The sequence below is a fragment of the Molothrus ater genome, chromosome 3, assembly GCF_012460135.2.
Source record: "Molothrus ater isolate BHLD 08-10-18 breed brown headed cowbird chromosome 3, BPBGC_Mater_1.1, whole genome shotgun sequence".
NCBI lineage: Eukaryota > Metazoa > Chordata > Aves > Passeriformes > Icteridae > Molothrus > Molothrus ater.
This window is the reverse complement of record NC_050480.2, coordinates 95,458,552-95,482,608: the sequence shown is the minus strand read 5'-3', so window position 1 is coordinate 95,482,608 and position 24,057 is coordinate 95,458,552. Positions and strand designations below refer to the sequence as shown.

The 24,057-nt window shown below is 38.6% G+C and overlaps 1 protein-coding gene across 4 annotated transcripts in view; it reads right to left on the bottom strand.

Annotated features, from left to right (window-relative positions):
• The window catches only part of ASRGL1 (asparaginase and isoaspartyl peptidase 1), a 248,901-nt gene extending 246,577 nt beyond the window's left edge, over positions 1 to 2,324 (bottom strand). For 2 of the 4 annotated variants that reach the window (XM_054514460.1, XM_036380917.2), the window contains exons 1-2: positions 1,876 to 2,007; positions 601 to 869 (exon numbers count right to left, since the gene is read on the bottom strand). In XM_054514460.1, coding sequence (XP_054370435.1) covers positions 601 to 787 — 187 coding nt within the window. In that variant the 5' untranslated portion in view covers positions 788 to 869; positions 1,876 to 2,007. Of the gene's footprint in view, positions 1 to 600; positions 870 to 1,763; positions 1,832 to 1,875; positions 2,008 to 2,218 lie in introns of those variants that run through there. The other 2 variants (XM_036380919.2, XM_036380918.2) reach the window with 2 other exon arrangements.
• Positions 2,325 to 24,057: the final 21,733 nt, after the last annotated feature.

The following is a 24,057-nucleotide window of genomic DNA, read 5'->3' as shown; positions in this document are numbered from 1 at the left end:
TTAATTCACATTACTCATTAAGAAATCCAGTTATGAACCCTTACTATAGGAAGGTATAGATTTACGACTCATATACCATTATTGCATTGCTTCTCTAGTATTACTTACAAAATAACTAATTGCAAGCATTAATGAATAGAAAATTACCTAAAATCCCCAAAACCAGTATTTCTGTTGCAATAGGTAAAGGTCAAGCATTCAGGATTAAACAATGCTGCAAGGTATACCCAAGAGCCTTAAAGAGACACATTTACTTAACAAATATTCTCTAAGAGCCCATGTCTTAAAACTGGACATACATAGCACAGTAACAGAAGATTTACAGAAAAGTAAAACAGCACTACACAAATTAAATGGCAGATACATAACACTGAAGAATGGCAAAAGCATAACTCATCTTCCTAAGTGTACTATGAGAAATTACAGTACATACCATGCTGAGAAACCACCTATTTTGTGATACTAGCATTTACTCCACTGCAATGTACATAAATCAATACTAACGCAACAGTAATAATACAAGCTAGGATTTTCAGAAGCATCGGGGCAAAACACCTGAAATATATGATTCTAAGTCCACTTAATTCTCAGAAAAATTACCTGCATTAAAATGAGGATCATCTTCCATTGACCGTACTGCCTCCTCAACTGCATCTACGGCACTGCCTCCCTGCTTCAGGAGAGCGTAACCTCGCAGCGCAGCTCTGACAACACCAGCACGGCATCCCTCCTCTCGCTCTTTGAAGATCCGGCCAGCTCCACCATGCACCACGATGACAGGCTTCATCCTGCCAAGCTCCTCCTCTGGCTTTCAGCTGGGCACACAGGTCAGTAGATGGGAAGGAGAACTCTTTCACATGTGGTCCTTTCTACAAGGAGAGTGGCTGCAGGTTAGATAACACATACGGGTAGTTTGCTACAATTTTACCTTCTGGGAAGCCAAGTACTCACATGGAGGAGCTCCTACTTCAGTCTGGATGAGGCCCCACGCAGCTTGGTGCAACTCTGAGGCCAGCCCTGCTTTGAGGAAGGGTCTGGGTCAAGTGGCACAGCAAGTGCCCCTTTCAGGCTAAGTTACTCTACAATCTGGTTGTTTAGTATGAATTCAGTCTGGTAATAATAAGTTACATGGAAATAAGCATTTGAGTAACCCTTGAACCTGCCAACTGCTCTTTGTTTTAGATGGGTAGCCTGTTGTCAGAGTAGAGTAATATCACCAGCAATAAAGAAAGGCAACTGACCTGACCCGAGTTAAAGGCTTACCCATCTCAACCACCTGGATCCCAGACCTCTGATCTCTTGCTATACTTTGAACTTCGAGCAGGAAAACAAGGTTTTTATTCACACCGCGTTGCTACTGTTCAGGGCCTCCTGCGAGCAAAAGCCATTGTTGCTAGCTGCTATACATCTTTGGTGATGCAAATCACGGGTTTTGCTTCCAGAAAAAGGCAAAGAAGCAACAGCTAACTCATCTCCCACTGGGGTAATCTGGGGCACCTCCCAGAGAAAACTCCCATCGTGAAAAGTTTCTCGGGGACGGCTATTTTTGGAGGCAGCCTTTCATCATACAAGCAAACCCCTCCGACAGAGCCTCCCGCACTCCTCCGGTCCCTCGCACTCCGGCTGCCCCAGGGGAGGCCGGCCAGGACGCCAGGAGGCGGGGAGCAGAGGAAATCCCAGCCGGGGCCGCTGTGGGGCACATCTTCCCGTAAGCGAGGCCGTTCAGGTTTTTATTTCAGCCAGCAGCTTCGCTCTTCCCTTACCCAGCACAGGCTACCCTCGGCCGCAGACCCAGCCCTGCCGCGCTCACGGCGGGCCCGCGCCGCTCTCCCGCCCGCCCCCGGCGTTTCCGCGGAGTGCGGGGTCCCATCGCACCTCGAGTGCCCCGTCCTTGCAGTGACTCGCGGCCGCCCTGGGCGCGCTCCCGTGCGGGTGCCCGCGGCGGTGCGGGGCGGGCGCACGCCCAGCCAGGGACCTTTCGCCGCAGCCGCCCTTAACAGACATGGCGCCCCCGGCGTGCCCGCACCAAACATGGCGGCTGCTGCCGCTCGCACCCCGCGGTCCCCGCCCCGCACGGCAGGGGCCGGGCCCGGCCCGCCCCCGGGGCTGCCGGCTGCGGTCGGCGCCCCGCCGCGCTCATCCCGGCGTGGTTCCCCCTCAGCCGGCAGTGCTGCGGCCGCCGCCCTTTGCACGGCCACAGCCGCGCTGTCACACCAACCTGCCACCGCTTGATTTCCCCTCGAGTTAAATTAGAAAAATGGCACCGGTTCCCAAACCCGATCCTCAGCAGCACTTCCCGCGTGCCCGCCCTTCTCTCTGGCCGGGCCGGGTTATTCCCGTTCCCAAAGCTCGGCCTGTCTATGGGGTTCTGTAGGCTGAAAGGAGCTGTAGGCCGAGGGAGCTCCGGTCCTTGGGATCGTCACGCACATCCCGGGCAGGTTGGCACAGACTACATTTTACATACGTATATAAGTGTATGTATAGGTGAGGATAAGCTGTAAGTGGCCACACTGTTCCCAAACAGATAACAAAGACAAGAACTGAGCTTGATGTTTATTTCTAATTATATGCTGCTGGTGGAACAAACAGTAGTTAACTAAAAGTAGAGCTGCTAAAGGTTCTTTCTGAAAAGTAAAAAAATAAAGAATCTATTATAAAAAACCCCGTAATTCTGAACTCCCTTACCTGTGTAACTAGAAGTGTAAACAAAGATTCCTCAACATTTGTGCCAACTCCATGGCATGCGTGGCCTTCTGCCCTGACCCTTCCTGCGTTGCCCCCTGCCCCTGCTCCGTGTCTCTGCGAGGTGCCGTAGCCCAGGCTGCGGGGAGACAGGGACTGCAGCCTGCCCTGTCCACTCCGGGCGTCCAGGGGACGTGGCTGTGCAAAAAGGGCGAGGATTTATGGCAGTGCGAAGTCACTCAATTTAAGATCTGTTTTGATCCTGAAGGTTTGTTGAAAACTAATTAGTGTGGTTTAATTAAAAGGAAATACTCCTGATGGGTTTTCTTTGTCATTAGTAGGCTTAGACAGGCATTAAAATTTCTTACATTAATTATTTGAGAGTGCTGCCTGTTTTCGTAGAATATTTCTCTTGTTTTCAGGTAGTGTCAAGACAAGAAACAAATACTATTTAGATTAAAACGTTTAGAAGAATCATTTTGGTTGTTTGCATGGACAGCTGAACACAAAATTTATATAGTAACTCTAAGTTGAAATTTTAATATTAGTCTAGCATTATGATTCATCAAAACAAGGGTGTCACTTGATAGAACTGGAATAATCTGTTTCTACATCAGCTTTTTACCTTAAGCCCTCTTTGGCCACTGCCTTTGTCGTTGTGGTCAAATCATTTATGTGCTTTTTAAAATGCTGTAAAGCTTCTTAGAGCAGACCAGAAAGCATCAGTATTTAGTTTTATGATTATTATTTAGTTTTTTTTTTAAATTAGCACATTGAATTGCACATCAGGAACCTGTCCTAAAGCTATATAAACTGGTAGAATAAGTTTTAAATAATTGCTCTAGAAATCTATTGATTTTGCTCTCGCTAATTTTCATAAGAGACCTTTGTGTAATATAATTGCCCGAGAAATAAATTTTAAAATGTACAGAATAAATTAGGGAGGTTGCATGAGGAGCCTGTGGAGATTAACTTTCCTGCTTGTAAGCTGAATGTGCCTTATTTGAAAGAGGTGGGAACACGTTACCATAGGTAAGTAAGGGAAGAGGGCTGAAGTGGGAAGGAAGAGATCTGGGCAGATGTGGATAGGGAACATGTGTCTGAAAATACTCTGATGTCATAGGGTCTACTCTGCATTTCCAGTGACTAAAATACAACTGTACTTGTGCCTTCTATTTTCCTGCAGAATCCATAAATTAAGGACATGCCCTCCTTCTAGAGAAAGAATTCCCTAGAATCTCATTGAAATGTTAATTTTAGGAACCAGCAAAGTGAGTGGAATACATTGTAAAAGTAACTGGTTTAATGCATATTTATAATAAAACTATTTTTAAAATAAATGTTTATGTAGCAACTTGTGTGTTTATCCATAAACTATTTAAAAATCTTCAAAATCTGGTGTAGCACAGAAAGCAGCGCTCTATATTTTATTAATTGGATTGGAGGAGCATGCAGAGTTGATCAAGGCTAAGGCTGCTTGAGCAAGTGTCAAGCATGCAGAAACAGAATGTTGTTCACAAAGTCTGCAAACTTGTATCTTTTTATATTAGACAGAACTGTCATATGGAGATCACTGCAGCATTACGACGCTCAGGTCACACTGGAAAAACTCATGCATGTTGAATAACTTTGTTCATATGCACAACTTAAGTCTGTAAACCACTTCTTACCATATTCTTACTGTGAAGAGTGTGGTGCCATTTAGGGGAGCTGGAAAAAAACAGTTCCTCGGAGAGTTTAATTTTTTAATGCAAAGTTAAAAGTTATGTTCAGGTAAGATCAGCAGTGAAATGTGCAGTAGTAGGACAGTAAATGGTAGATGAGGTATTCACTAAAACACAGTTGTGATCAGTTCTAATTGATTAATGAGCTCTATGTTGAATAGTTCAGCTGGAAATATTTTCTTGGGAAGAGGCACTAGATTTACCAGTGTCCATGATGTTTCCTCCCCTGCTGCACAGAAGTGAGATTAAATTGATGATGGGTTTATTTCCCCACTTTGGGGAGATTTTAACCATAGAACCTAGATGTCTTCCCCATGGCAGATTGTCCCAAACAAGAAGTTAACAGTGCCTTACTGCTCCTAGTATTTAAGCATTTTGCACTCAGAGGGATGGTTGTAACAGGCCACTCTCAGAAACCTGTGTGAGGGGAAGAGGAGTGACATAGGTTGTGGTACTGGTCATGGGAAATCCCTGTTCACATCCTAGTTTTGAACGGTGCACATTGTGTGTTTGACCAGTTTTCAAAGCTTAAGTTTAAAAATGGTCTTGGTGGTTCCTGTTTCTCTGTCCCGTGTATTTACTGAGATTTTATCCCATTTATCAGCTGTGTGCTCTGCTGAAAGTGCATTTGAGGTGAGTATCCTGAGTAGAAGACAACCATACTGACACATGGATGACTGGCAGAGACTAAAATTAGAACCTTTTGTTTTCCTATTCTTCCTGTTGTTGCAAGAACCCTGAAACCATGTTGCATTTTTGTCACTGCACAGCTGAAAAAATATTTTCCTCTGTCACCTCTATGCTTTTGAAGTCCCTCCCATAAGCCTGTGAAGTCTATAAATCTCAGTCTGCTCCATTCTAATCACTTTAACTTCAAAGAAGCCAGATCAAGTTCAATTTTTTGACATTATTTTCAATTCTCTGTTTATTCCAAGCTTTACATCCCCTTTGTAAAACTCTTTCAGACATTCTTGTTTTGGCTGATCTGCATAAAACACAAGAGCATGTTGGAAAACTTGTCTGTGTGTCTATCAGACGCTTACAACTTTCCAGCAAGTGCAGGGGCTTCTGGATCAATCCATTCAGAGAAAATGGGCCCCTCAGGCTGGCAAGGGTTACAATTGCTTTAGTTCGATCCCATGCCCCTTGCAAACTCCATAGCTACCACAACAATTGCAACATTTTAAACCCCAGAATTTAGGAAGTATTTCTCTTATGTAACTCTCAGATTTGTTTTGTCTTATAATTTGATTACACAAGGAAAAATGCAGTTGTCTTAGTTCTTACTGATGTACAATTAACATGCTATAGTTAAAACAAGATTTCATCTTAGTCCATATTTTAGGCAAAACCATAATTACTTTTTAAGGCCCATTAGAAGATACTTGCTTAAATATAGCTTGATATAAGGACTCAAGATTCCAAACACTCCAGGAATTTCCAGGAAAATTTGTAATACACCTTAGCACTAACAAAGTAATAATTCTAAGCATTTTGTCATGTGTAAAGGCTTACTGAGGGTAATAGAAGTATCCACAGTAAAGATTTTAGGTGGATTTTGAATTTTCAATATACAGAACACCTTTGGGAGAAAAGATAGCACAAAACAGTTTAAAATAATTCATAAGGGATTTCCCTGTCACAGTGGGAGAACAGAATGAAAATTAATCAAATGACAAATGAACATCTGTTCAAGTATGTCCTTTCTTTGTGACTTCTTGTCATTTAAATGTATGGACCTTTAGCGACCCTATTTGCAGGATGCAAGAAATAATCACAGACTGCAGGAAATAAAAGAACATCCTCATGGCAGATGCATACCAAGTGTATGTACAGTACACAGATGCTCTTTGTACTTGAGAGATGAAATAGGAAGAAATGAAACTAACTTGGGACACATAGACATGGAATTAAAGAAATTACTTTTGAGTAACTTCTTAAAGACTTAACCAAGTTGCCAGGCATTGGAGAGAATCACAAGGGTCCTGTGTCAGATAAAATATTCCCTCTTGTGATTTGCAGTGGAGTTCAAATCGTAAAAACCTAGTAAGTGATGCTCCAGGGAGTCACTATCATTACCTGCAGGTGACCCTGTGGAGGTATTTACTTCTGCAGAGAGGTGGGCAGGGAAGAATTAAGCTTTGGAAGTTTGCTGGCTGTGCGTTATATTGCAGGTATGCTTATATATAGCAGTTACCCAATTATCAGGAGGATTATGATTACCATGTGTGGCCATTAGAAGGAAAAATAAAGGCATGATAGTTTTGCTTAGTTCAAATGTTTAGTGTATTATTAGAATTATGTTTGTTTTTAGTGAAATAAAAAGCTGAGATGTGTCAGTAGAACGATGGAATTTTAAGTGATAAAGTTAGTTTAATGCAAGTGGTTTATGTATTCAATAAAAGTATCTCCTACTTCAGTAATTAACATTAAGAAATATTTAGAAAAAATATGTACCATGTACATAAAACTAGATTCAAAGGCATGTTTAGAAAGATTACTCTCCAGAGTTCTTCCTCAATTTATTTCTCAAGAAAATTTCAGGTTTTTCATACATCATATCTGCTGTCAGACCGGTTTTGAAGAAACATTGTGTTTTGTTTTTTTAATGAGGAATTGCATTTCTTTCCCTTCAGTTCCACCTAAGTATAAACTCATACGGTATGTGTAGTACTGTAGTAATAATGGATAAAAAATGCAGTTGGAAAAGCTTACAGTTAACACATCACTGTAGTTGTAGTTTTTGATGTGAAAATAATACAAGGGAAATGCCAGGAGTGAAGGGGTTTTATTTTGAATACTTCACCTTCTATTTTATTTCTAATTCTAATTTACCATCTCAATTCTAATTGTATGTAACTAAATTCTAATTGAAGTAACTAAAACCTATGTTGTTGCACATACAACATAGGTTGTATGTTAAAATAAGCCATATTTCAGGATGAATTTTAAGAAATTTATCAAATTATTTATAAAATGCAAAAGTACTGCCGAGAGTAGGCCATGAATAGTGTGCTAACAGAAAATTCTCCAGTATAAATCAGAGAAGTCAATCATAAGGCTGGTGGCAGGGAAAACTAATCAAGCAGGGAAAAGAAAGAAGGTGTATTTTAAAATGAGAAGACTAAATGAGAGCCAGTTGGTGTCTGCCAGGCAGACATAGGTCTATTATAGTGAGAATTGATGTCAGGTGTCTGTAAATGCAATGTAACAGGTGATGAAATTTGTGTGAGATCTTCGGATAAGCCATGCAAAGGTACCATAAACAAAAAGCACTTTTAAATTGATTGTGATGTGAATGGGGAACCAGTGGAGTTGGATGAAAGGGGGAGCATTGCTTTGTCTTTCTCCTCAGTCATGGGGATGAAAGCAGTGATGTTTGCCCCCAGCTGCAGTACAGAAAGCAATCATCCCATGAGAGCTTGGAGAATTCAAGACCAGATGTACAGCCTTGGATTTCCATAGTGTCACTTGTGGTGATCACGGGTGGGGAATATTGTTTATTTTGGTACAATGATCTGGGAAGCTTCCTAAAGCTGCTGAGAGTAGCAAATTTTCTTTGCCTTCAGGTAAGCAAAAATGCAGCTTACATATGCATACTGGACTGCTAGATGGCTGCAAAACTAGTTATCTTCCTGAAGATTTGATCATGTTGCTGGTGCCAGCATATTCCTAAACAAACTCATATGAAAAGAAAACTCAGGATAGGTATTATTCTAAGGTTGCAAAAAGAGGTAATTTGTCATCTGATCTTTGAGTAAGGATAAATGAATGGATATGGATTCACAGTGTATTTTATTGAAGAGACTAAAATTATTGCAGTACTAGCAGAACACAAACATATGAACAAATGTAATTAGGACTGGTTTAAGATGAGTATTGAGTGGAGAAAAGATCAAAAGAGTAGGATTCAAAATATTGATACCATTCTACTGTTTTCAGCACTGAAGTATATGTTAAGAAATGAGACAAATACAAACATGATACCTTGTATTAAAGCAGCCAGATTTAGGTGGAGTTGTAAACTGCAAATCAAGTGTTTTATGAACCACTAATTCTCCCTTGCTCTACTTCATGCACTTATGAATAGCCTCTGATGTTGTCTGCTAAGTCCTAATTTTAATATTCTTTTATAATATAGTCTCAATTTAGAAGGTTATTAAGGGAATTTTGAAATAAATCATGATGCATATTGTTGCATTCAGTAGCCACCTTCAGTTGGGTATAAATTAGCACAATATGAAACAGATCTGCTAAGGGCATTCACACATTGAAGTTATATTGAGGGTTTTGCTGGGCTATGCAGGAAAGATTTATTTCTTCATTCAAATGTTTGCACATTAATAAAACTTACTTTTCATGTATGTTCAGAAAAATGGATGCCAGGTTTTCAAGAGCAAAGTTTCAATCCAAATCTAAAAAATTAGTTTTGAGTCATATCTGTCCAGAGAACGGGAACAGGCTTTGTGAAAAAAGTGCTGAGGTAAGGCAAACCCCCCCCGGTTTTGAATATCAGATGGTTTCTAGTATTAAAGGAAAGGAGAGAAGATTCTCAGGAATTGTGGTCTTCTACAGCTGTTGGATATTTCATAGAGGGGAGCTGAACTCTGACCAGTATTTGGGAAGGAGGTTTGTGACATGGACCTAAGGTAGCACAACCATGAGCCTTGATAGTGCTTGGCACTCTCAGTATTGGTGATGGAGCTTGTGTTCCTTCTCAAGATGTCAAGGTTAAAATGTGATCTGTGTTACTGTAACTATACTTTGTGTTTGGTATGCCAAGTTGACTCCTGCTATAATCAGGAAGACACTGCCAATTGCAAGGCAACTGCCATTGCTGCCCTTTCCTCCACTTTTTTCATCTTTGTGTCTCCTCCCTTCCTCCTCCAAATTTCCTTTTTTTGTACAGTGGGCTTAGTGAAAAAACTGGCAATGCAGAATTGGTATTTCAAGTTGCTGGAAAATTCAAGAACATGAGATAGTACTAGATTGATCATATTTAGTGAGCTATTTCTGCAGAGGAATTTTGAAGAAAACGTAGTTAACATCTGAACATCAGTATCCCTAGAATTTTGAGGATATGTGGTTAGATTTATTATCTTTCTGCTGCTTTTATTCCTTTTCTAGCTTTTGCATTTTAAAGAAATCATTTCAATATCATTTATTCTTAAGTCATTGGAAGTCACATTTTCTCCCCACTTTTTTTAAAAAAGAAGTTTTTATGATTACAATATTGTGGATGAATGCTGTCTCTAACCAGTAGAAATGCTTCGTTCAAAGCTGATTGAAAGGAGGACACTAGGCTTTCTGAAATGCTGTCTGATCATATATGAGATATGAAAGTATCCAACTTGTTTTAACAATGGAAACTCTTTTTTTTTTTCCCTGTGTAAAAATAGATCACAGTGCAGTGACCCTTGAGGAGAGAAAGAATGAAAAAACTGCGTGTTTCTCTCAAAATTCTGAGTACATTGTTACCAGTCTGTGTCAAAGGATGACAAATCTGAATTGCTCTGCTTCCTGTGTTCTTTGAATTAGAGCTTGGTGTGTGTTACACTATAGTGACCTCTTCAAAATTTTGTAATTTAATTAGCAGATTTCCTTTTCCTTCTCTGGCCCATTTTAAAGTGTGGGGCAAAAAAAAAAAAGAACATATATATATTATATCTACATATATATATGTATCTATATATATCAGTGTTGCAATACATCATTCTTTTCTGAATCAACTGCATATTTTGAATGGAATTTATATGAAAGCACTCTTGTATTAATTTAAATCAGGATGATATAAAAACAATATGTGGTATTAACCAATAGAGGTCAAAGACTATCTGAACTGGCTGGAAAAAATTTACTGCCCAGTCACTAATCTATAGGCTTGATGCTTGCTAGGTATTTGCCTAGCTGCACCTGCCTTATCATCGTGTTCAACTGTGAATTAGTTAGCACAAAAAGTTGGCAGAGGATTAGGGAATTTTTCACCTCAAGGTCAGTAACAGAGCAGGCTAATACTGATTTGATGCTGTTATGGTCCGGTAGTTCGGCATGAACATGACTCTATATTGCCATCAGTTGACACATGTCTGCATTCAAAAAGCCACTTTCCCAACTTACATCCTTTTTGCAAGAACATCAAGTAGCAGGCACCTGCCTTAGCTGGCAAAAAGTTAAGTGTCCTGGCTAAGCTAGTTGTCAGGCTTCCTCTCTAACTGTGGAGAGGGATTTTCAGAGTGATTCATACAGTTCTAAAAGATGTGTCTAAAATAGATGAGATGAGTCATCCTGTGGAAGTACCTGCCACTCTACTGATGACAGAGGGAGACCTAGATGACTAACTTACCGTAGATAGCTAAATTTTGGGCTGGTAGTTAGTAGGTGAGAAAGCTCAGTACCAATGTCTTTTTCTTTTAATGAAAAGAGGCTCAAGTATGCAGTCATTATGAAGAAGTCTGTATGACCACTGATCATGCAGTATATGCTGAAAAAGAGATGGACCTGCACTGCTATCCTCTTGTATCTTTAATAAATATGTTGATTTTATTTCCTGCTAAATTAATCTATATCAAGATGAGGAAAAGAACACAATTTTTACCCTAAAAAATTCCATTGGAAAGGGATAAGTGTTATTTACTGTACACAGATCTATGAAGCAGTGAGCATGATATTTATTCTGCATCAGTTTCCATTATTGAAATTGCTTTTTACATCCAGTGCCGGTGGTATTGGATGTAAAATCCATTAGGTGGGGTGTAACAGATTGTTAGCATGGATTTACTTAAATACAGCATGAAGATCTGCAGTCTGCAGGGCATTAACTTCACTGCTGGCTGCTTCAGATGCATAGTTTTTTGGAGAAGTTACAAAAATTAGGCTTTAAAATCACTAATATTTAATTAAAACCCATCTCTTGCCTGATTTGAAAATTTTGAGGTCTTAGGGAATATTAAGGAATTATTCACCACATCTCATTTTAGATACCAAATTAGGTTTCTAAATAAGGAGTCTAGGCACTGTTTGTAATCAGCAGAGTAGAGTTGACACCTCCAGGGAACAATTTAGAGCAGCTAAGGTAAGCAGGAAGTTAGTGCTCTGGTTGCCCTCCGGAGGACTTCTGCTGCTGCCTAACTTGGATCCTCTGAAATAATCTCTGAGATACTTTCTTATCCCTCCATATTTACTATGGAGGAAGCCTAGTCTGGTTCTGGTTTTGTAGGCTGTTAAAGTGGGCAAGATGAATATTCCCCCTGTTGTTTCCTACCATAATTCTTAGGTTAATCAAACCTTGTCAACTCAGAGTGCAGTATTTTTCTGAATATATTGAGAATATATTTCTGAATGTCAGGCATGCATTGGAAGTGCCTGCTGCATGGTTAATGTGCATAGTACGCTCAGCAATGTTAATGTAGTAGCGTACAATGTAGTGGTGTGTATATAGTCTGTGTAGCATGCTGACTTCTAAATTATTTTCTTGTGACTTGGTAACTGAGCACCCCCCTGGATGTCCAGGATAATCAGCAAAATCTATTTGGTTTTCTCAGAAAAGAAAATTTGCTTTCATTTTGGGTCCTCTCCAGTTGAATCATAAACAGTTCTAACCTCAAGTGTGTCTGCAAGGCCCTGAGTAGCAAACTGCTGCCTGGCACAGACACTGTAAGGCCTTCCTCACCTGCCCTTGCATTCAGAGAGTCAGAACACAGTGCTTTGGATCAAACAGTACAATTAATTGTTCTATTTTTCTGTTGGTCAACAGATGTTTTACCTAAAGCAGCACACTCCTACTGTAGCTTTGAAAGTATAATAACTGGTTATATATTGCTTTATGTAGATTCTACAGGGCTTCGAAATTCAGGGTGTTAACTGATTTGCTACAGTTTGAAAAATCATCTACAGAGTTTGGGAACATATTGTCATGGTAAGTTGAGATCTGTGGATTTTGCTTTCAGTTAATACAGAAGCCCAAGTTTATGCATAAAGCACAAAATCAGTGAAGTCATGAACACAAATCAGCCTTGATTAATCTTCATTTCTCACCTGGAGATAAAGCACAATATGGGATATTATGTTAGCACCTGGAGGAGGAGGAGTTTCCAGTCTTTCAGGAAGAAATGCAGGCATGTTACAAAAGACAAGAAACAACTGTAAGTGCTGTACCCTGGGGAACTGTTGCCCAATGAAGGAGTTCAGATGACAAAATTCCTTTAATATGGTAGCCATCAAAAACAGTGAATGTTTTATCTAAGACAATAAATCTTTAATCTAGTGGATAAGTTAAAATTCTGTTCTTGGGTAATTCTTATAAAAGACAAAGGAAGGTAAAACTGCAATGGACACAAGGGTGTATCCAGGGGAACAAGAACATCATTTATAGTCGCCAGAGTTGTTTGATGAGGCTCACTTGCTAGATACCTGATAACAAGGAAAGCCAATCTGTCACTGTATGGTTCCATAAAGAAGATTTGTCTATAATAGGGAGCATTAAACAGGGTAATGGAAATTACTTGAGCAGCCACTGAATTAATTTTCATTTTAAACATACTCTAAAGATAACTGTCTGGACAGCATTGCAAGTTCTATATCTGAGTGCATCCATTAAAAAAGACTGAGAAGTTTGCTGGTTTTGAATATAAACTTAGCTGTGCTGTCAGCTAACATCTCTTTTACCTGGAGCAAAACTTTAAGTGATGCATAATGTAGATAGACTTTGTTGTGGACTCCTGAAATCATTACCTCATACAAACTGCTTTTATTTAAGAGAGCAATGTAATTGTTTCTCTAGAGGGTGATGAAAGTGATTCATTATATTTGATCTTTTTCATACCAGAATACTGCTGTTGCTAGCTCAGAAGACTTTTTGGCAAATCAAAAGGAGACTGCTAGTTTGGAGCATTTCTCTGTCAGTTTGAAATCCCCAAGCTTCAGCTTCAAGCTCAGCAGTAAGTGCTTTGCAGTAGTACCAAGAGAGCTGAAATAATCAACAATAGAAACCTTTTATCTCATGTCTGAAATCCATAGATAGAAAGAGAATATATATATAAATATTTCTCTTTAATATTTCACATCATGCTTCCATTTAAAAAGTTTAAAGTTCTTTCACCAAGAGTGGACATAAGCTAAGCCAAGCCACAGGATTAATCATAAATAATTTACATGAACTCCCTCTACTAAGATATCCTGCAATTTCATAAAGAATGAACACATGTTCTGAGAATACATAAGGGTTGCTATAATTGGCTCACTTTAACACGCCTGGGAGCAACACATGAAGCTGCTGCTGCAGTTTTTCTGACATAGCTGCTCATGTTGCTCACTGTCCACAACAATTAAATATTCATTTTTCTCTGATTCTTTTTTTTTCTTAGAACGACATCCAGATTAAGGGAAAAAATTCTGTTAAAAATTCTGAACAATGTTGACTTGTGAAAGCTGTAGAACTATTGCTTCAATAAACAGGATTAGTTTTGGATTACTTTTTCTACAAAGACTCTGGAGCACTGCCTTACTCCTCCTTGCTGTGAAACGTCAAGATCTCCATGGTTATCTCATAGAATGAAAAGTAAAATCATTCTGGGATGATTATATAAAAAACTTGTAAAGGGTAAGTGCAAGCTAAAAAACAGTATTTGGGGACTAAACAGCACATTTTCAGATGGCTGAGTTTGTGTGTATGGTTGGAGAGATAAATAGAAGCCTTAAACTGTGCAGCATGGAATGGGCCTTGGTTTGGGGAAGATACAGAAAAGGCCTTACTGATTTCTTGGTGTGTCTTTTGAACATATACCTACCAATTTGATTAAAGCAACAAGAAATTAGCTGGGTTGTATTTGGAAACAGTGGCTTAAATATTAAACTTAAAATTTACTAAAATACAAAATATTCAACATTCCTAAACACCTGTACAAAAGAGATTTAAGAGCATAGTTAAGTCTAGGCTTGCATATGGATGTGCATTAAAGCTGGGGAAGTGTGGATTTCTGCCATGTTCTGTAAATGTAAGATACATAAATTACAATTGCTTAGGGATACTGTTCCTTACATGAATCACTTCTCCAGTCTTTACTTTATGAATAAATGTGCTTGGTGTGACTACTCTTGTCTCACACTGATCTCAAACAGCAGAAAATATCCTGTATGCAATGCAGGTATATATAGTATCCATGAGATATGTTTCTCAATATTGATTACAGTTATTTTATGTTTGCAGAAAATTTAAAGCTGGGAGGACTGAAATACACCCAAGAGAGGTTTAATACTGATGTGGAAAAATAGTCAGAGAAAATTAGGATGCAGTTCAGGGACAATTTCAAAGTACTACTCTGTTTAGATGGTATTTCTTATCTAAAATGTAGTATGAGGAATGGACAGTAGTACTTAGGTTGAGCATGAGTCAACAGTGTTGTGTTACTATAAAAAAGCAACTGTGCTGGGGAGACATGACAAATATCAAATATTTAAAAGACCTGAAAGTAGAAAGAGAATAAGCTGTGCTGTGGGCTAATGGGAGTAAGAAAATATAAAATGGGCTTAAATCATAGGAAAATTTCAGGCTAAATATTATTGTTACATTATTTTTGCCAGACATATTGAAAGCACTGGGGCTGCTTGTTTGTGATCTGGTCAGACAAATATCTGTCAGAGATAATAGACGTTGCCTTGGGACCAGATATGTCATTTGGTTCCTACCAGCTCTGGACTCTATTATTCAATATGGTAATAAAACTTCACCAGTAGTTTCGTGCAAATATGCATAAAGATACAATTCAAAGAGAGTATGAAGCCTTTGACACTAAGCACTGCATGAGATATACAGTTTCTCTCCACCATAATACCTACTTCTGGTTTTGGTGAAGTAAATAATCAAGCTTCTAATTTAGCTTTGATTTTATATTGTCATCTCAGTATCACTCCTTCTTCACAATATCTCATCCCACCCACAGATTCCTGTATCAGAATAATACCTTTTTCACCTTCCTCCTCAGTAGGTTGGGACAACACAGAAAAGGAAACAGCACTACGGACAGGAACTTCAATTTAAGTTGCCAATATGATGCTGCTGTTGAAAAGCCTAAGCTTGTTCTGTGATAAATTAAATAAATATCATATGTAAAGCACTGGAGGTATGTGATCTGTGTGGCAACAGCTGGGCTACTAGAGGGTAAAAACCACACCGTGAAAGAGAATAGAGAGGGCAACAACACATACAAACACAGTAGAAAATAGGACCTGTAAGAGAGAGCAGAATGCAGTATGGAAATGGGGAGTGGAGAGCACTGCCTCCCATTGATGTACCTGACTCATGCTTTTACCTGTATATGTTTGGTGAATAATATTTAGTGTTTAATGAAATGTATATCTATATATCTATGGATATAAATAATCTCTTCATGGAAACTAATTACCTCTTCAGTCTGTAGAAAGCTGTTAGAGAGGCAGGAGCTGCCACTTGAGCAAGAGGACAGCAATTTCATTTTATCAAAACCTATTTTTAAGAAGAGCTTTTGTCCAAAGCAAGACAAGCTCTACTATATTACTGTTTCTTTAACATTCCTGTTGGAAAATATTTGAAGTAGGTTACCCAAATCTTTTTCAGGGCTGATCCTGATATGCTGAATTCTCTTTCTCAACAGATCCCCTTTTTGTGACAATTTCAAACTTAAATATCTGTGATTTCTAATATTTAATAGAGTTTGGTTTTGGTATTTGTAATCAATTCTTTTTTCCTCCCTGTTTTCATTCGCTGTGTCCAGAATCTCAAAGGAAGTGAAAAAGAAGCATCCAGAAGGTCAGTGCTACTGCTGCTCTGCTACTTGATTGCTATCAGAAAAACATAGCAGACAGGTTTTGTAAAAAAGTTTTCTTGACAGAGCACCATATACTGGTATGTTTAGGTCTGGCTGGACACATGCAGTGTTTTCTTCATGGGGGCTTTGTGAAGGGTGGTTGCTCCTGCTCTGCACATGCCAGGATGTTTCATAAGGCACTTGCATTCTTCCATTCATGGCCTCAACATGCTTAAGGTTAGACTGTAATGTGAGAATAGGCATCAAATATGTGCTTTTACATTAGCTCCTGATCCAAAATACTTTTACCAATCCACAGTCTAGATGAAAAAAACCTGAGAGACAAAGTGAAATGGGACTGTTTAGGGAATATTAAATGTGTTTTATTTTATATTATGATATCTTCAATATGCTGCATTTTGCTTGGTATCATACGAGCACAAAATTCTAAATTTCCACCTCAAAATGCTTGAGTTTGTCTGACTCCAGCCTCTACTTATCTGATGATAATGCCATTTGCTACAGAAGAGAAATGCCTATTTTGTGATGTGCACCTCAATAAATACAGAGGGGTTGCAGTGTAGAAGGTGTCTCCAAGCAAAAAGGCACAAACTTGATCTCCTATGATGTCTTTCAGATACCTCACACCAATAACACCACCTTAAACCACTGGGTAAAGATCTTTCCAGGCTTAAATGACTCTGAATTTTGCACAGCAATTCAGTGCAAGCAAAAGACTTTTGAGAGCATAAAAAACCAGAAAATCACTGCAGAACAGGTATTTTAGATAATTAACATTATACAGTTTGGGAGCAAGTTTGGGGGCTTGCTTTTTATTTGGGGTTTTTAAAATTATAGATAAATTATATTTCCTATTTCTTTTTCTTAAGGATTATTTTGCCAGCATTTATGTTCGATATAGAGGGTTGAAATTGACCTTACAGCTTTCATTAAGAAATTACTGACTTAACAAACTGATAAAGCTTAAGTGACACCAGTCTATTTTAAGCTGCAGAGATTATTTCTGTTTGCACACCAGAATCCCAAGTAACTCTTTTGTGAAAGGAATATGTATTTGAATTAAAGGCTGAAGTATGAGCAGTCAGTAATGTCTGAAAAACAATACTGGAAACGTGTCATTAGTTTTTTTAATTGGAGGAATTTGGTTGCCTTTTTCAATTTCCTGTGAGACAAAATATACTTTCCCCATTATGTGTAGGTGACAGCAGACTCATCTGTTAATTGTCAGTTTCCTCATTAGAAGTTCCTTTTTATGTAATTCTTCTAAAATATAATTTATCTTCAATTGAACAATAGATTCCTTGAAATAAATTCACTTTGATAGGACATATTTCTTCTATCATTCAGAACCTTTGAATCTAGTGCCCCATTTCAACCAAATTTGAGAAGAGGCAAAACTTTGAGGTAATTTTCTACAAGTTTAACCAATTAAGATGTTCAAAGAGGAGAGGTGCCTTGAGTAATATTGAAGGAAGGAATGTATAAGAGCATTCTTTATTGAAAAGCTATCCAAGAAGCCATATTGCTGCTCAAACCAGAGAGGTATATCTATAGGATACTAGATTTAGTTTTACATTTCTTGGCATGGGTATTTATTTCAGTGGAATTATTAAAATATTTGCAAGTCAAAACTCCAAATGATTCATAAATGAGAACACTGTAAAATAATATGAAACTGTGGAAAAGTCTCTAGCAAAGGCTGTGATGCAAATTTTAAGTTCTCTAATAATTTACGTAGTATATTGAACTAGTGTACTATTACAAAAAGGACAGTAGAAATACAGCGATAATGTCTTCAGTGGCTAACAGGGGTGGAAATTTAATTTATGGAAATGAGAAGTGCTGAGTCATAGTTAAAATTTGCATTGGTGGAATATGGGTTCCTGTAATGCTCTCAAATTTTAAATGAATCTGGTGAGTGTTGAAAAAGATATTGCAATATTGCCCTTAATTAATTTAATGGATAAGAAAAAGCTGCCAATTTTTTAAAATTTGTTTACCTGCAGAGAAATTTTAAATGCTAGATTTTAGGAGTCCCTTATACATGGTCTGGAGTCACAAAAATCAATGCAAGTATTTTTGTTCTTGGTTTATGTGGATGAGAGTATTGATCCAAGATGGAAATCCTGGTGACAGAGAGAGCCAAATTCAGTGAGAGCTGTTGCAGGGACTTGCAAATTACCTGATATCTATGAGGGAACAATACAGAGCAGAGTTCTGTAGCATTGGTGACACATCAGGCATGGTGCAGTGCGTTTTGCTCTGGGCAAGTCAGTGTCCTGAAGGTGTCAACAAGCCAGAGTAACACCAAAAATGCAATAAAAAACATTGTAGAAGTGAAAGAGAGAAAGAGTCAGACTAAACTTGTATCACCTGGCTACATGGGAGCCAAAACTCTACAAAGGCACAATAACAATTTATATATACTTGAATAGTGTACAGGAAAATATGGGAATTACACACTTCAATGAACAGAGTATAGAATTGAGGATGAAATTAAGAAAAGCTGTATTGATCAGTTCTAGAACTCAGTTTCTGTGATGCTAAGTTTCCTCCTTGCAACAATGTCCTCAAGGGAAGAGGAGGAAGCCTTCTATTATGGAAAAACACCAGTAAATGGCTGGGGAAAAAAACCAGTAAAAAACTGGGAAACCACCAGTTAATGAAGAATCCTGAACAGATACAGGTGGTGGGCTAGGCTGATGGTTGGACTTCATGAGCTTAAAGCTATTTTCCAACCCTAACAATTCTACATTTCTGTGGTTCTGGGATGTAACTCACGGCAAATTCCTAGTTTAACAACAATATAACCCTGAAGGAGTTAATGTGACCATATTGTTTGACATAATGTGTAGCAGAGAGGATATTCTTGAAGCAATTCCTGATTGGATTAGATTTTCTTCTTGTCCATTACAAATGGTTGCACCTTCGGTGTTCAGGTCATGATGCAGTTGTTGTTTTGTTTTTTCACCTGGAATATTCTTCACCTGGAATATTCTTCCAGCAGTGAACCAAAGCTAGAAGACAGACAGTTTGAGAGCATGTTGTGAGTCCTGTACTTGTGAGGGAGGAAAGGGAGGGGGAACATAAAAGTTTGAAAAATTATCTATTCAATCTGTCTTTTCTTTCTACTTGTTTACTCTCTACGTATGGTTTGTTTTGCTGCTGAACATATATAAGAAAAATCTTAATGTATTTGTGTCATAGGGCTAGTGGAAGATGTGTATTCTCTCACTGCTGGAGAGAAGATGTTTAAAGGAATTTTATGCATCTTGAATACATCTTAAGAACGAAAAATGGCAGTTTAGCAAAGATATTTCTGTGTAGTCAAAGAAGGAATTTAATGAAAATTCCCTGGTGACAAATTCTTACCTAAGCAATAATAGCTAGCAATGGATGGACCTTTTTTAAAACCTTCTAAGCTGTTTGTGAACTGTCTAATTTATGGACTTACATATTTTTAACCATTTTTGCTTCATGCCAGTTTACTGGTAGCACACCTGTGGCCCCTGTTTCAAACTAGGCTTCATTACGGAATACAGGCAGGAAGATGCAGGGCTCTGCAGGAATACTTACCTGTAGACTGTCAGTGCTGAGGCCTGACCAAGAGGCTCTCTGAAGTCCAGGAGAAATTTGCAAAAAAAAGGTTTCATGATTGAACACAGAGATGATAAATTATTTTAAGTAAAGGCTCAAAGCATCATGTGTTTGTGCAGCATCCAGCATGACATTCCCTTATGTCTGAAAGCCTTGACTATGTGACAATTCCAGGTAGCATTATTTTATTTATAAGCTATATAATTTTCCCCTTCTAGCCATGAACATATTTTATCTTCCCTTACCCTAGTTAAAGTTTGTTTTCCCTTTCACGAATTTTTATCTTCCTATCTCTCATATATTAATTTGGAAAAGAAAAATATAATTTTACAGAGCTAAATAAACAATAGGCCCTGGTTTTTAACCAACAAAGTCGAAATGCTCAGTATTCCAGGGCTGAACCCAACAATTCATCCTCTGTGGCTCCCAGGACTTACACCAGCTCTAAAATAAATGAGCACAGTCCCAAATACCGAGGCTGACTTGTTATCTCTGTATGTACTTTTCAGATAACAGACATTAAATAATTCACTATACAAAGTCTTATTTCAATTAAAATGGTAAAACTGATAAAGAAGTTTTCTTTACTTTTGGGAACATATCTCTGGCTTGTAATTGCATTAATTACAAATACACACAGTTGAAAAGTTATTCAAATGCAAATTTTCTTAATGAGAAGAAAGCAACTGGGAGTATAATTTTTAGTTGTTGCAGTTAATGAAAGTATTTGATTTTGTTTTAATTGCACTTTTAATAAAATAAAGTGCTCTCACAGTGATGAGGTTTCACTAATACAGCATCATCTAAGCAGTGCTAGAGCTCCCGAAGGTTGCTGATGGTGGATAGATCAGCTGGCACTGGGCTCTTGCTGGAGATAAGTGAAGCAAACAACCCTTGCTCCTGGGCAGTGCTGATCTCTGGCTAACAGCACTGTGCTGAAGAATGTTACCAGAATGAGCCTAAAGGTTCTCTGATATTTTATCTAACACTGGTAAGGAATTGCAGTAACTTCTTTTCAAAAGGAGTAATGACAAAATGGATTTACCTCCTTCCCCAAACATCCTTCCCTCAATATACTCTAAATTATTATCCAAAAATAACCAAGGGTATAGATGTTAGTGGGTTACCTTTCAGTCATGCACGTGAGATGGTACCTATGAGGAAGAGCAACCATGTGGGGAAACTGGAGGCAACAGCCTTATGGCTCAGTGGCTGCCCCTCTTAGCTCTTCAGTCTGGGAATGTTGGGAAAAAAAGGATGGCAAATCCCATCTCTGGGTGAGCCTCCTGGTACCCATGAGTAGCTGTATTCAAACCTCAGTGGTTACACTTCCTCAGCTGTGATTTCAGAATGCCATGTGTTCAGACTGGTTTTGCAATGTAAATCAAGAGTGAATTCCAGAAAACTTGGTCTAGTCATAAACAGCTTAGGAACAGCAAAAAGACAAAATGCATTTAAAAAAATAGGAATAGTTTAATTTAACTCTAATTATAATTAATATACTTGAAGGTATGATAAAAGATTCCCAGAATAAGTCTGAGCTGTTTGCTTCATATAATGAAGAAATCTAGTTTTTTTTTAGCATTCTAGCAGAATATAATTTGGTATAGAGATAGTGTGCTAATTTTATGGGGTTTTTTCCAAAGAAGCAAGTATTTCAGAGGTACGTACACGGCAAATTAATTTTTCATAGATATTACGCATAAATGAAATTTAGAGAAAATATGCATATGTTAAATTGAATAGATTCACCATAGCATCCTGATAAGAGTTCATCTGCTGTTAATTTTCCTCTGAGATGAAAACATTACCAGGCAACAAAACCAGATGTTTAAGCACATCTTTATAGGGTAGAAAAGAGGCTTTCAAGATTAGAACTTCTACCAGATTTTGATCCTGAGCAAGTATCATTGTTTCAGGTCAGAACCAGGTAATAAGCGGCATAGACTCCCAAGGCATTCACAGACAGCTAATTAACTTTACTAAGAAATCCATTGCTTTTTATATGCTACAGGTTTGCTACAGGTGGACCTGATTGGTCCTTTAATTAAAACACCATCGCCACTGGCTAATTAAGAACCACCCTTTTGGTAAACATATCCCCGTAACACATTCCGTATGTTCACGACATCAGGTGCAGCAAGTCAAGATAAGAATTGTTTATAATTCTTTTCTCCGATCTTCTCACAGCCTTTCCCAGAATGATGCCTGGGAAAGTTGTCTGCTTCTCTCTGTGACCAGAGAGCTGCTACCACAAGCAAGAACTTAGGGAAGCCCATGGAGATCTCTCAGATAGACTTAACAGAATCCAATATATATTAAGACAACTGACATGATAATCTCTGTGTTTTACAAAGAAAATGTAAGGGGTACAGGAGCGAAGCAAAGGGTGAGGCAAGAGCAGGAACCAAAAGACATCATTGTGGTAAAGGAAAGTGAAGTACAGGTCAGAGAGGAAGGAAAGGATAGAGCAGCAAGAGGGACAAGGGGCAGTAGTCTTGCTGTCATCCCCAGTGACCCATTTTCTTCCCTTGTGTGTATTGAGGGATATCTCCTAGTCAATGCTAAGCATTTCACCTTTCTCCCATAGCAGCTCATGGCAAGGGGCTATCCCAGACCTCCTTCACCCAGCATGGGGGACATGGCCAGAGATGGTTTTGTTCCAGGTTGTAGCTGCACTCATTTAACAGTGTTTGGATGAATGACCTGGAGAAGCTTTCCGTCTGCAAAGGATAGCTGGTGTAAGTGCTCTGAGATATGTATTTATTCAGTTTTGATTGTATTGTGGACATGGAGGTTTTGAGATGTTTTTTTGGGAATTTGTCCTGGGGTTCTCCAAAGGAAGCCTTTGGAGAAAGCAAGAGCAAGCTTTTATAACAGCTATGAGATTCTATAAATGTTTTCTGCTTCTTAAGTACTGTTGCTGAAATGGGATGAAAAAAAAGGAACAGGCTCTGAATGGCCAGTATGAGTATAATTTTTATATTCTGAAATGGGGAAGTAGATGATGACAGGGGCAGAATCAACTTGCTTTTAAGTCAGCTTACTATTGCTGTAACTGTCCTGTCATGAAAGGTCATTGACATCATCAGCTATGAAACGAAGTTATTTTCTCTTTTCTGATACAGTATTTCAGACAACAATTAACCAATCTCCATTGTGCTATAAAAAACAGAAATTTAATGGATGGGAACTGGGCATTTCTGTCACCCCTGGAGCTAGTGAAGAGAAGAGTGATGTGGGATCCCTGCAGCTGCTCACTGGCCTTGGGGGACACTTGTGTCTGTGCCCTGTGAGTTGACCTTTTCCTTCTCTCTGCAGTATTGACTGTGGAGTTTCCTCCTCCAGTAAGTGCCAAAGAAAAACACAGTCTGATTTTGCATACCTGAACTGCATCACTACAGCCACATCTTAAATGGCTATCTGCAGCTACTTGAAAGTCCACTGGCATGTACAAAAGTGAATGTAAATGCATTCTCTACAAAATAATTCACTGCTGCAAAACTCTGCTAAGGCAGTAAAGGCATCCCAGGCATATCTTCTTGCCCTTTCAGATTGAGAAAGTCAACAAATACTAGACTTGTAGAAAACCACAAAATGAAGAGTTATTTTCAGTTCTCAAAGAACCTTAATTCTTAATTTATTTGAAAAATGACCCAATAAACATATAACTTCTCTCTTTCTGTCCCCAAAACTCTAAGGAAAGAGAAGCCGCTTATGTTTTTTCTGTGGTCATATTTGCCCTAGTCCAAAAAAGTAGAACTCACCTGCTAAATTTTTCAGCTAAGTCACCTTTGTCTGGATGCACATGTACGATATAACACTATTTGTTTTTCTTTTTTCAATTAGCCTCTACACAAGCTATATTATTCTCCAGCTTCAGTGTTGAAAAGCTTGACAAAAAAAACCCTGTAACCTGACTCTATCCACCTTTCTCCATGAAACTTCTAAAATGTACAGAAAAATTAAGATTGGAAATGACTAGCCAATAACCCTCCATATTCACTACTAAATCCTGTCCTCAAGTGCCACATTTGCACACCTTTTGAACACTTGATTCCACTTCCTGCTGATTCCACTTCTCTGTGCAGCTTGTTCCAATGTATGACCACCTTCCCAGTGAAAACAATTTCACAAATATCCAATCTAAACCTTCCCTGGTGGAACTTGAGGCCATTTCCTCTTGTCCTGTCAGTAGTTGCTTGGGACAAGGGGCTGACCCCTCCTTGCTACAATCTCCTTTCAGGTAGTTG